Here is a 12,550-nt window from a genome sequence, read left to right on the forward strand (position 1 = left end):
CTCCCTTCAGTGGGTCTCATCTTGAATCCTAGTGAGGACTGCCTGTCCTGAGATTCTCGGATGAAATCCAGCATCACTTGAGATTGGTGACCGTAAGTAAGCTGTCCTGGCTAGCTTCTGTCAAACTCAGGTCCACACAGATAGTGAACTGCCAGGTTCCTAGAAACCACTATTCCTCCCAGGGAGACCCAGGCCCCTTTTGCTCTGGCTGGAGGGCTGGGAGGAGAGGAGTGGGCTGCCAGGTGGGCCCACATCCTGTCTCTGGTCCCGAGAGCAGGCCTGCTGCTGGGAGGTCCAGGCACACGCCCTGGCCCTGAATTCGGGACTCTCAGCCCCTTCCCCGCCCAGAGCAGAGTCAACACAAGCTTTGAAACAGGACGGTGGTGAGAGGGGTCCACAGGCGTCTACACACCTGGGACTGTGCTGCATTGCTGGCTTTCTTCTCCTCTCCATCCCCTCCCGCGCGGCTTCCTTATCTACCTCTGACGGGTCCAGCAGAGAGAAGGCAAGGAACACAGAGGAGGTGACCGGACGCTCTTCCTGGTGGGGAAGCTGACTGGACTTTGTCCGGGTCTCTGCCCCAAGACTGTTCCCTTCCAGGGACACATGGGGCCCCAGAGATCGACGTGGCGGGGGCGGGGGGCGGCCCTGGGTGGAGGCTGGACGTGGAGCTGCTGGAAGCAGAAAGGGCCACCTGGGGGAGGCGGGGCCTAGAATGGAGTGGGCAGACGGCGTGTGCTTGGCCAGGGAAGGGGGCCCAGCCGAGTAAGGGCCCTGCTGGCGTGAGCTGGGAGGCTGTGCCTGGTTCCGGGTCGTGGGACGGGGAGATGGGAGGTGGTGGGTGCAGCCGGCGGCTGAGTGTCGCCACACAGAGATAATAGAAACTGTATGACGTTAGGATGTCATTCAGACGTAACAGTAATTGAGGAAATCACTGGCATCTAGTGGGGCGGCATGACTGGTGCACAGCTGTCCCCGGCCCCTGGCAGCTCCCACCCTGTGACGTGCCCCTTCAGAAGCCCTGGAGCCCCCCAGCAGACAGCCCGGGACGGGGGCGGGCGGGGCAAAGGGCAGCAGCAGACAGGGGCCGGGGTCAAGGAAACCCTGGGCGGGTGGCGGTGATGGGGCCGCACTCCAGTAGTTAGAGGAGTGCACACTTGGAAGTGGACATTGCTCTCGTTTCTCCTTTGGAATTAAGCTTTTTTCTCCCCAGGAAGGTTTCAAAGGCCCTCAGTCATTTATCTCACCAAGATGTAACGGGTGCTTCTGGGTGCCTGGAAGTGCACAGATGTGGGCAGAGCGTGAGCCCAACCTGACCTGCCGCCTCCCACGGGGTGAGGGGACAGGGTGTCGGCTGGGCTCCTTTGGGGCCTGGGGAAGGTTTCCTCCGCCCCAGTTGGCACCTGGGCCCACGGCAGGACCCCGCTGCAGGATCGTCCAGGACGAGGGTCCAAGGGGATATGCCTCGAGAGCGGGCAAGGCCGTCTGACACGTGGCAACGTCCGCAGGCACCCCGCTTCAAAGGAACACGGGGGGCCCCCTGGAGGCGGGAAGGGGATGCAGAGGACGGCAGCCTTGGTGGGGGCGAGGCGTCATCTGCCCACCTGGAATCTTCTCCCGGCCCATCCCGCAGACTACGCCCCGGGCGGAGTCCCCCAAACCTGACCTGACCATCCCATCCTCGCCCTCCCCCCTTCCCGACGCAAGCCACCTAATGGGCCGGCCCCTCCTTAGCCCCAGGGGGCGTGGCCCACCGCACCCCTGCAGCCTCCACCTGTGCCCACTCTAGAGAACCTGCCCTCAGCTCCAGAGATGCGTCACCAGGCCTGGCCCCTCCTGTGTCAGACAGAGTGACTGCCAGCCTCCAGGGGAGGGGAGGCGGGCCCAGCTCATGCAGCCTTGCCGGGACTGTTCCTGCCACCATCGTCTGGGTCTCGGCCCTGCTAGCAGCCCTCCCCCGCCCCTCCCACAGGTCCAGGCTGGCGGGTCTGGACACCACTGCTCACAGGCGCAGGGGGCTCGTCCCCTCCCAGTGACTCTCACGTGGCCGTGTCACCCAGCGTGAATCATCTCCACGTTAAATAATGAAACGCAGCAGCTGCCCTGCCCTCCCCACAAGGGGCCTTTCCACGAGTGCTGGGTTTATTTTTGATCAGACTGACTTCAACGCCCCCCGCCCATCTGGCAGATCACCGGTAAAGGGGGTGCGGGGAACTAAACACAGACGTTTCCCATTATAACTAAGGAATTATAGACATATATATATATTTACATTATGTGTATAGGTGTGAGTTTCCTATACATAAAGATTTAGATTTTCTCTGAATTTTATTTAAGGAAAATTAAGGAAGTAGTACTAAGTATTTATTGCCAAAAGGGAGTTTTGGTTCTCCAGTGATTGAAGCCCACCAGCCTGAAAGAATGTCTAAGTTTCATGCAAGTTCCGAAAAGGAAATATTCTTGCTGGCTCTCGGTGTTTTTAGAGTTGGACTTTCCATGTCGGAAGGAAATAGAAGGAGACATTCACATTTCTAGTGGTAGTTTGAGCTGCGCTGAACCTTGGCCGCTAACCGGCCACCGAGTCCCAGTTTCTGCTACACGTTACCTACTTGCTCCTCAAGCAAACGATCCCTAAATGCTCTTTCAGGACCAGCAGGGCCACCCTCCCCGGGGCCTTTCAGGACCAGCAGGGCCACTCTCCCCGGGGCCTTTCAGGACCAGCAGGGCCTCTCTCCCCGGGGCCTTTCAGGACCAGCAGGGCCACTCTCCCCGGGGCCTTTCAGGACCAGCAGGGCCACCCTCCCCGGGGCGGACCCGGCCCGCACACCGTGGGGCCTGCCCCCTGCAGATTTCCCAGACGCCCAATGGAATGGTACTGGGGGCCTCTGGGAGGTGATTAGGCCATGAGGGTGGAGCCCTCAGGAACGGGACTGGGGTCCTTGAACAGGGGACCCCACAGAGCTCCCTCGCTCCTTCCACCTGCGAGGACACAGCTGTGAGCGGACGGGGCCCCCTTCGTTGGACGTGGCCCTGTGCTCCTATCTGGGACCCCCAGCCTCCAGACCGTGCGAAGTAGATTTCTGCAGTTTGTCCTGGCAGCCGGGCAGACTGAGATGGCCATGACCCCACTCAGGCCCAGCTAAGCCAGCCTCCCCACATTACCGAGGAACGGACGCGGAAAGGACAGCCCTACCTGCCCTCCCTGCTCGTTCGAGGTGATGCTGAGTGGGGAGGTGGGCTTCCTGCTCTGTCTCCAGAATTTCGTCTGTCGGTGGGATCTGGGGGCAGGGGATGATCAAGCAAGAGATAAAGTAAACTTTGTTTTGTAAGAAATAAAGCCTCACAAAAATCTTTGCCCCTTGCAGAAACGTCCGCTTGGTTAAGACTGTTAGGAGGGGAATTAGGGCGAGTGGTACAGCTGGATCCAGAGGTAAAGCTGGAGAGAAAGCAGGTTTTAGCTGCAATGTGGTATCTGGTGAAGACAAAGCCAGTTTCTAGTAGTTTCAGCTTTCCAGACAGGAGACGGAATGGCCCTGGCTGGCATCCTCTCCTGCCGGTCACCCCACTTTCTCCTCCATCTCCTGGTCCTTTACTGGCTCTAAGGAAAGGGTCCTGACGTTCTCTCAGTAGCTCAGGGAGGACTCCCTCCCAGGACCCCAGCCCGATTGCTCCTGCCTACGGGGTCTTCCCGGCACTTGGAAGAGCCCGGCCCTGGTTCCTCTCGCCCCATCTGCCCGGGCTGTCCCGACGGAGCCTACCCTTTGGTGTGGTCCCTGCTGGCCTTCTTCAGGGGGACAGAGGGCAAAGCCGATTTTGGACGTTAAGGAACATCATAGCCTAAACTTGAGTCCCGCTTGAGCGGGAAGGCAGACGGGTCCCTTCCCTCATCAGACGGTCACCTGCTGGGGGGCTCACCCTGCTTCTCCACCCGCCTGGCCCCTCTCCCAGAGCGGGGGCGGCTCGCTCACCGGGGACAAGGAAACACCAGAGACGGCGGGTCCAGCCTCGGAAGCCCCCTCCCCATCTGCTGGGGCAGGGGTGCCCCTGGGGAGCCCCAAGCTGTCTGGAGGTTGTGCTCATGTGAGAAAGGCTGTCACTAAAGTGGAAGCAGATGCTGGGTCTTCAAGGAAAGAAGGTTCTGGATGTGGACAAAGCTGAGGACAGACGGAAGAACCGGCTGCAGTTTCCTGGCTGGAGACAGTCTCCCTGAAGGCTCCCTGACCCCCCACCCCCACCCATCCTGGCCCCTTCTGCCAGTCCAGCCCTCATCTGTCCCTCTGCCATGGCCCAGGGAAGGAGTCAGCTGGTGATGACTCTTCCTACCTTGACCGTTCACCCCGGAAATCTGTACCGTGTCTCGGGCAACAGTCCTTCCCAAGACAGAAAACCGTCCTAAGGATGGCAGAGGAGACTTTGTTCTGGGGGCACCAGGGTCCAGGACCCTCACGCACAAGCACAGCCAGAAATGCGGGGAAGGCCGCCTTCGCGCTCGGCAAGGCCAAGGCCGTCCACACTCCCAGCTCAGACTTCCTGGCCGAGCACATCGGCCTGGCCCGGCCCCACAGCCTGGTGCTGGCCACTGAACCGCCTGCCTCGGCATCTGCAGCTCCTGGACCCGGGAGGTCCGGGGACGACTGGGGGGCCAGGAGGGGACCCACACGGGGGACGCCGGGCCAGGAGCCGGTCTTACTCTTCCCACAGGGCTCCCACACCTGAGATCACCCACCTGGGTCCATGAAGCCAGAGCAGTTGGGGTGAGGCGGACGGATGGAGGGATGCAGACCCCGCGAGCGGCCTGCGGAGAAGCGGTGTCTAGAGCCCCATGGCCCATTATGGCAGCCGTCGGCCACGTGGCCACACAGATTTGAATTAATTTAAATAAAATTAAGAATCCAGGCCTCGGCTGCATGAGCCAAGGTGCCCAGGAGGCGGGTGGCTGTTCACAGACCGATGGTGGGCACGGAGCGTCTGTATTCCTGCAGACGGTCCTGGCGCTGGTCTGGAGACCGCACGCGTCCCTTGGGTTGAAATGCCTTTGGGCCCCAGTTTCTCCTGCGTCAGGAGCGTCCCCGAGGCTCCAGTTGCTCTTACGCCCAAGAGCCGGGGGCCAGGGGGGCGATGAGTGTTTCCATTTTGGTTCCACTCGCTTTCTGGACTGTTCTCGGTGGGGAGGGCGTGGAAAAGCGTTTTGATCCCAGAGAGCTGTGGGGTCGGGCCCTCCGGGGGCAGAGACGTGGCCGCTCCCTGACTGGGCAGCACCAAGGGGATGGGAAAGTCTCAGAGACAGCTGCCCCCGCTTCCTCACCTGCTAAGGCCCAGGTGAGTCCCCGGGGGGAGGAGGGGGAGTCGGGAATCCTCCCACCTCCCTGGGCCGATCTGCTTCTCTGAGCAGGAGCCTGGGGCCCCTTCTCCCTTCATCACCCGCTGGGTCATGGTCAGCAGCAAGTTCCAGGCACACGATCACCCCAGCCCCCAGAGCTGAGCGCGGAGCGTCTGGGGCTGGCCCTGCCCTGGAACCTCCACAGTCACGGAGAGCTGCCCAAAGGGACTGAAGCCTTGGAACCCCCCGGGTCGCCCTATTGACCCTGAAGGACTTGGGTTAAAGTTCAATCTGGAGTTTTAACTGGGATTGTACTGAAGAGAAATGACATCTCTGTAACACTGACTTTCCCAATTCATGAACATGACATATTTCTCCATTTACTGAGTTTTCTTTAACTCCTCTGTGTGAAATTTCACAGACCTTCTGTAAAGATCTTAGAGGGTTTTGGTTAGATTTATTCTTAGGCATTGGAGATATCTATATCTATATCTGTATCTATATCTATATCTATATATCTATATATATATATATTTTTTTTTTTTTTTTGCGGTACGCGGGCCTCTCACTGTTGTGGCCTCTCCCACTGCGGAGCACAGGCTCTGGACGCGCAGGCTCAGTGGCCATGGCTCACGGGCCCAGCCACTCCACGGCATGTGGGATCTTCCCGGACTGGGGCTCGAACCCGTGTCCCCTGCATCGGCAGGCGGACTCCCAACCACTGCGCCACCAGGGAAGCCCAGGCATTGGATATTTTTCAGTGCTTATCATAAACTGCATCTTAAAAGTTTTTTCCTGTCTTTGCTGATAAATTTCTGTTCATGATAGGAGGACAGTCCAGCTACTTAGTTAACTTCAGACGATTCTATGCGAAACCTTTTCATGCTGACCAGCTTGGTCCTGCACAGTCTCGTGGGGCCCAGGGAAATGTCCAGGGCAGTCCTCCGCTCGGGGAGAAATTCCCTCTGGCCATTAGGTGTCCAAGACACTCCTGTCACCTGTCCCATTCTTCAGACAGAATGTGAATTTTAGGAGCAGAGCAGGGATTTACTTGAGTCCATTTATTTTCCATAAGGTGGCGAGCAGAACAGATGGAAATGAAGACCGAGAACATCAATTACCATGAGGACAACGAAAGAACGGGGCCAAACTACAAACCGACCGACCGACCAGCCAACCAACCACAGAGACCAAGGGACAGAGCAGGAAGCCCAGCAGGCCAACCTCAGACACCTGATGTTAGGACTGATGGCAATCCCTGCGTCCTTACTGCCTACTGTCCTTCCTCAGCTGACGCTCGCAGGTGCAAACTCACTCGTGGCACAAACACACGATCACATTAGGAGCACCGGTTCTAGGGCCAGATCCAGCTAGATATTTCCACCAGGGCTTCAAGTACTTTCTTTCTTTAAAAATTTATTTATTTATCTATTTTTGGCTGTGTTGGGTCTTCATTGCTGCACACGGGCTTTTCTCTAGTTGCGGCGAGCGGGGGCTACTCTTCATTGCGGTGCGCGGGCTTCTCATTGTGGTGGTTTCTCTTGTTGTGGAGCACGGGCTCTAGGCGCACGGGCTTCAGTAGTTGTGGCACATGGGCTCAGTAGTTGTGGTGCACGGGCTTAGGTGCTCCGCAGCACATGGGATCTTCCCGGACCGGGGCTCGAACCCGTGTCCCCTGCATTGGCAGGCAGATTCTTAACCACTGCACCACCAGGCAAGTCCCCTCAAGTACTTTCTGGTTTGGTTATCTTCCTGGAAATTCTGGGGATGCTTCTCTTGGAGTCTACTCCTTAACGAGAATCCAGGAACCCCACTCTCCTCCCAACTGGACAGGCTTGTTTGGCTGGCCAGGCCGGGGACCCTCCCCCTCTGCTGCCAGAAGCCCCGGCAGGGTATTCCCAGAAAAGGTCCATTTCCCTTTTTCTTTATGCCAGACAGACCCTGGCATGTGTGAAATGCAGATGGCCCCAGGATGGCTCTCTTACTTCTCTGGAAAAGTTTCTCCTATTTCACCCCATCTTCTCACAACAGAAAACTAGAGATGGAGGAAGTTGGGTGCTTTATGGTTTAGAGCACCCTACCTGGCTGCTTCCCGGGAAACGGGCTTTTGCTCCTGGGTGTGCAGGATTCAGGGAGAGTGTTTTCCAGGCAGAGGCCCCTGCAGGTGTCACTGCCGCGTGCTCCCTAGGGCAGGTTTGCCCAGTGCGTCTCCTGAGCTCGGGAGCCTGACTCAGGAAGTCCCCTGCAGGGCCCTGGAGCCGGCGTCAGGCATCATCTGAAACACGTCTGAGTCAACGTGGAATGACTCAAGGCTTTGAAATATGTAAACTGTATGTCTCACAAAACTGGGGGAAAATGATGCCGGTTTCCCTCCTGGAGGCTGTCGTCTGAGCCGGAAGCTCAGCCCCAGCGCGGCCCGGCCGCCCGGCCTCCCCGCCTCCCCAGGGCACGCTGCTGCGGGCTGTGAGCCTGCCGGCTCCTGGGCGGCATGGCTGGGAATAGGACCGCAGGGGACCCCACAGAAGGTGGCCAGGGACATTCCATGGTCTCCTCTGCCCCTAAATGGGACAGGTCTTGGAAGGGAAAGTGAGACAGCGTTTATTTGCTGCTCTGGAGGAGACAGGAAAACACCATTGTTATCACCAAACGGCATTCATTAGGGGTCTTATTCTCTGAAAATCAGCCAGGTTCCCAGGCGTTCTCAGTGAGAGAGGAAGACTCGGCACGGTAAGAATACGGTCTGTCTTGTCTTTGAAGCCCCTCAAAGGTGGTTTCCCTCTTTCTGGAAAGTTCCCAGCAGAACACCTGGTGTGGGAAGATGCTTGCTAACAGCTCTGTGTGGCGGAAATTACATCGACTACAAAGTCAGACACACCGGCTTCTATTCCCAGTTCTGCCGCTTAATGATGGTGTAATTAATACGCTACTTAATTGCTCTGAGCCTCACTCCCCTCTTCCCCAAGATGAGGAGCTAATGCCTATCTTGAGAGACGTCCTGAGGATTCCACGCGACGAGGTGTGTGTCGCACTGCAGGTTACTGAGAACGGTTGGTGGAATGTTAATTCAGAGAAGACGACGCAGATCCTGGCGCTGAATAGGAATCCGACAGCCAAGGGGCACCCCTCCTGGCCCGGCTAGTCCTGGGGCAGGGGATCGTCTGAATGGAAATGGAATAGAGGGCCAGGGACTCCTGCTTTCCACCCCCCGTTGACCCGTGTTGCATCTGGAAAAACTAGTAACAGTGGGGAAGAGAAGGTTTGGAGAGCTGCCCTGCGCGACCCTCTTAGAAACAATGCGTTCCTTCTCATCGCCCCCCAGAGCTGTGCAGCAGCGGGGAGCCTCCAAGCCCCTGGGATACCCCCTCTGGGGCAGCCGCCCCCTGTGACGCCCAGGTCAGTGGACGCCGGCGATGCTGACCTGTCTACAGGGCCGGAGACGGAACGCCTGCTTGAACCGGGTCACCCTCTGTCCTTGAGGCCCGGGGGCAGGTTGGGTGGGGAGGGCACAGATAATCCAAGTGACAGGGAGCCAACCTGCCCTGCCCTGCCTCACTCAGCCAATGGCTCTAATCTTCTCTCCCAGCCTTTTTTCTAGAAGCTGCTTACAAGTAGCAAAGCAGAGACATTTGCAGGTCCGTCCCGTACTGGAAGGTACAGGGGGCAGTGATGCAGCCCTGAGGTGGGGAAACAGACACCCAGCCCTGAGCAAACGCAGCCCCGGCTCAGCTCTTACAGCCAGGCTCTTAGTCTGCGCGGTGGGCAAAACGGGGAGAGAACAGAGCCCGGGTGGGTCTGGGGGGCTGGGCCTCGAGAGGTTTGGTTTCCAGTCTCTTCTAGATGACGTGCCGGGGGCCGGGGCCATGGTGGGGAGACGAGGACCGTTCTGCCTACCCTGCAAGGAGGTTTGCGCAGGCACGTTCCTGTTCCCTGTGTCCAGACCACGGCCCGGCCCGCGGGCTGAGATTCTGCTTCGAGGAGCTGGCCTGGCTCAAGGCCTGCAGGCTCCGGAGCTGGAACGTTCCTCGTTGGGAGGACACGGTCCGTCGCTGAGCCTCTGCTCCCACTGGCCCCCACCTGTCCCCCGGCACCGTGGGCCAGAGGCCCGTCTCAGAGGCCTACCTTGGGCTTGAAGGCAATGAGCTTCAGAATCATCTCCACCGTGAAGAGGCCGGTGAACAGCATGTTGAGAATGTTCATGGCGATTTTGAACAGGCAGCTCTGCCCGTAGTGCTGCAGGGGCGGGGGCCGTGCATGAGCCGGGGCTCGCTGCTCCCGGCCACCCCTCAGCACTCAGCCTGGGGGGCCGACCACCCCCGTGGGGCCCCGCAGGTCCCTCCCGTCTCTGCCGGCACCGCCAGCGCGGCTGCGCAGAGGCTCGTGCTCCTGCCCTGATGGGGAGACAGCCCCGCCGGCCTCCTGGTCCTCGGGGGGCTCCACCCAGCTCGGCCCCCCGACGGTCACGGCCCCTTCAGGGTCCCCTGTGCTCCACTTCCCTCCCTCCATCTCATCGGCCCAGGATCCTGGGATCCTCCACCCTCGACAAGGGACACTTGTGCTTCTCCAGCTGCCCCCCCGCCCCCGCCCCCTTGGCCAGCGTGACGGTGACACGCCGCCCACGCGCCCACCGGCAGATGCCACGCCGGCCCGCTGGACCGACCTGCATGGCCAGGCAGATGGTGTTCAGCAGGATGAGGACGAACATCAGGTACTCGAAGTAGGTGGAGTTGACCACGTACCACACCTTGTACTGGTGCTGGTTCTTGGGGATGTACCTCCGCAGGGGCCGGGCCTTCAGCGCGTACTCCACGCACTGCCGCTGCGTCGGGGAGACGGGGGTGAGAAACCCGGATGCTGGGGGATGGCGGGGGTGGGGGGTGCAGAGGAAGCTGCACACCCCAGGGGAGGGGTTCTCTGGGGGAGAGACATCGTCTACAGCTCTAGCTCGTTTATAGGTTGAGCTGCTACTTGGACGTGTTTTGATTTTCTATCCCTCCCTCAACGGGGGAGAGACCCTCTCTAGTTAGTCCCATCAGGACGTAGTCAGGGGGTCCGTGTCCCCTCCTTTCCATCTCGGTGATGCCCACTGTGCACTGCAGATGCTCGGTGGCATCTGGTAAATACTGGCTGACTGACTGACAGTCTGTCTTCTCGCTGATGGTTTCCCAGCCACAGACTCTCCTGGGGGCCCGTCTCTCCTCAGTGTTCCTCTCCTGTCCTAAGTCCATCTTCCTTATCTGCCAGGGTCCGCAGACTAGAAGTCACAGCTCACGGCCAGGGGATGGGATCCTGGGCCGACTACACTCCGGCCATCTCTGCGCTGTGCCCGGAGCCCAGGTCAGGACCAGGGTCCCCCAGGCCCTTCTCTCACCCAGCCTCCAAGCCCGACCAGCGCTGTTCTCTCCACTTCTACCGTCACTTCTCGCCTACACTTGCTAATTGGCCTCCCTCTCTCCTGGCTTCCTTACAGTCCAAAGTCCAGGCCCAAGGTGTGGACATCGGAGCTGCAAGGGGTGCAGCGGGCCTGACGGGGGTGCTCCTTACCTAGCAGAGCTCGAGTCCCCCGTGGACGGGACGCATTTCCCGTGGACGCTTTCCGGCCTCCCGACCGCACACCCAGCCTGCCCTCCCGGCCGCGGAGCTCAGCCCAGGGCCAGCGTGGCCGCATCCCTCCTGCTGGAGCCCTTCCCCCGCTCTGCGTGCACAGCCTCTCTGTTCTACAAGAAACCATCTAACAGTGGTTTCTAAGCCGTCCTCTCCCCGCCCCAAACCTCCACCCTCACTGTTCTGGTTTCTTTCCTCTATCAACGGTGCCGCCCCACCCTGGGCACCTCTTGACTCACCGGCTCCTAGGTGTGGGCGAGAGGCTCTTTCACAAAACCCCCCAGACCCGCCACCGAGTCTCCCTGAGGAGCTGTTCACAGACCCTGTTGCTGAGCGCGGCTGCGAAGCTGGATCTGCAGGGTGTGCGTCCCTTCTGCCCTTGGGCCTCCGGGAGACACTGGGCGGGGGGCCTGGGGCTCTCTGCCAACCACAGCCTCCCCCGGGGGCCCAAGCTGCAGCCCTCACCCCCGGTCCCTGGCCCCCCGGGGAACCAAGCTGCAGCCCTGCCCCCGGCGGCACCTGGTTCTTGTCCAGCTCGCAGTTCTTGTACTCCTGCTCCCCCTGCTCCTGGAAGGTGACAATGACGAAGCCCACGAAGATGTTCATCATGAAGAAGGCGATGATGATGATGTAGATGATGAAGAAGACGGAGATCTCCACGCGGTAGTTGTAAATGGGGCCCTTGTCCTCCGTGTGGGAGTCGATGGAGCGGTACAGCAGCCTGGGGGGACAGCCCGCGGAGGGCGGTGGCGATGACACCGCTGCTCCGAGCTCCCCGGGGCCGGGGGGCCGGAGACAGCTCCAGGCCGAGAGTCGGGAGGCCTGCGGTCAAGCCCCAGCTCTGCCTCTTACTGGCTGTGTGACTTGGGCAAACCACTCAACCTCTCTGAGCCTCAGATTCCTTACCTGCAAAGTGGAGACAATAATTCCGGACTTTCCTACCGGGCAGGGTAGTTGATCTAACGTATGTGAAGGTGTTTTGAAACTGGCAGGAGCTGTCTAACTGTGACATGAGTCATGGCCATTGGTTTCAGATGCTGGAGCTACTGGTAAATATTGAGACAGCTTTGCTGCTTCTCTGGCAGAGACCCGGAGGGTTTACAGTGAACATAAAGTAAGTCTGAGAACGAGTGTCCACTTAAGATAGAAACACCTGATCAGGAAAAACGCCCCAGGCTCACCCAGATCATCAGCCATGGTCTGGTTTACACTCAGGTGGCCCGTGTCTGCCGCCCAGCTGGGCCGCGGCTACGTGCCCGTCAGGCTGCTTCCTCTCCGGCCTGTTACTCCACACAGCACGTGGCTGTTCTCTAGGTAGCACAGGTATTTTACCATTTAATAACGGTGCCTCTCACCTAAGGTCACGTGCTGTCGTTGACTTAGAAATATCTAGAGTTTCCTGACATTCAGATGATCGTGTCACCGGAATACACACGGGGGCGTGAGGGAAGCAGGTGTCTGTACAGAGATACACGGAGCCCCTCCTGGACAGGCCTGGTGGAGGGGATGCAGCTTATGGGCCACCGGGCTGGTCCAGGCCCGGCAGCACTGCCTCTGCAGGAACTTTCCTCCGCAAATCAGACACAGCTCCCTCCAAGGAGACTGCGGCAGAGGCTAACCAGCGGGCAC

General features: G+C 59.3%; 1 protein-coding gene across 1 annotated transcript in view; it reads right to left on the minus strand.

Annotated features, from left to right (window-relative positions):
• CACNA1C (calcium voltage-gated channel subunit alpha1 C) overlaps nucleotides 1–12,550 on the minus strand; it is a 457,945-nt gene that overhangs the window by 48,797 nt on the left and 396,598 nt on the right. Inside the window, exons 27-29 of the mRNA XM_060024050.1 lie at nucleotides 11,441–11,642; nucleotides 9,978–10,136; nucleotides 9,440–9,550 (exon numbers count right to left, since the gene is read on the minus strand). Coding sequence (XP_059880033.1) covers nucleotides 9,440–9,550; nucleotides 9,978–10,136; nucleotides 11,441–11,642 — 472 coding nt within the window. The remainder of the gene's footprint in view (nucleotides 1–9,439; nucleotides 9,551–9,977; nucleotides 10,137–11,440; nucleotides 11,643–12,550) is intronic.

Source organism: Delphinus delphis, chromosome 11 (assembly GCF_949987515.2).
Source record: "Delphinus delphis chromosome 11, mDelDel1.2, whole genome shotgun sequence".
Classification (NCBI taxonomy): Eukaryota; Metazoa; Chordata; class Mammalia; order Artiodactyla; family Delphinidae; genus Delphinus; species Delphinus delphis.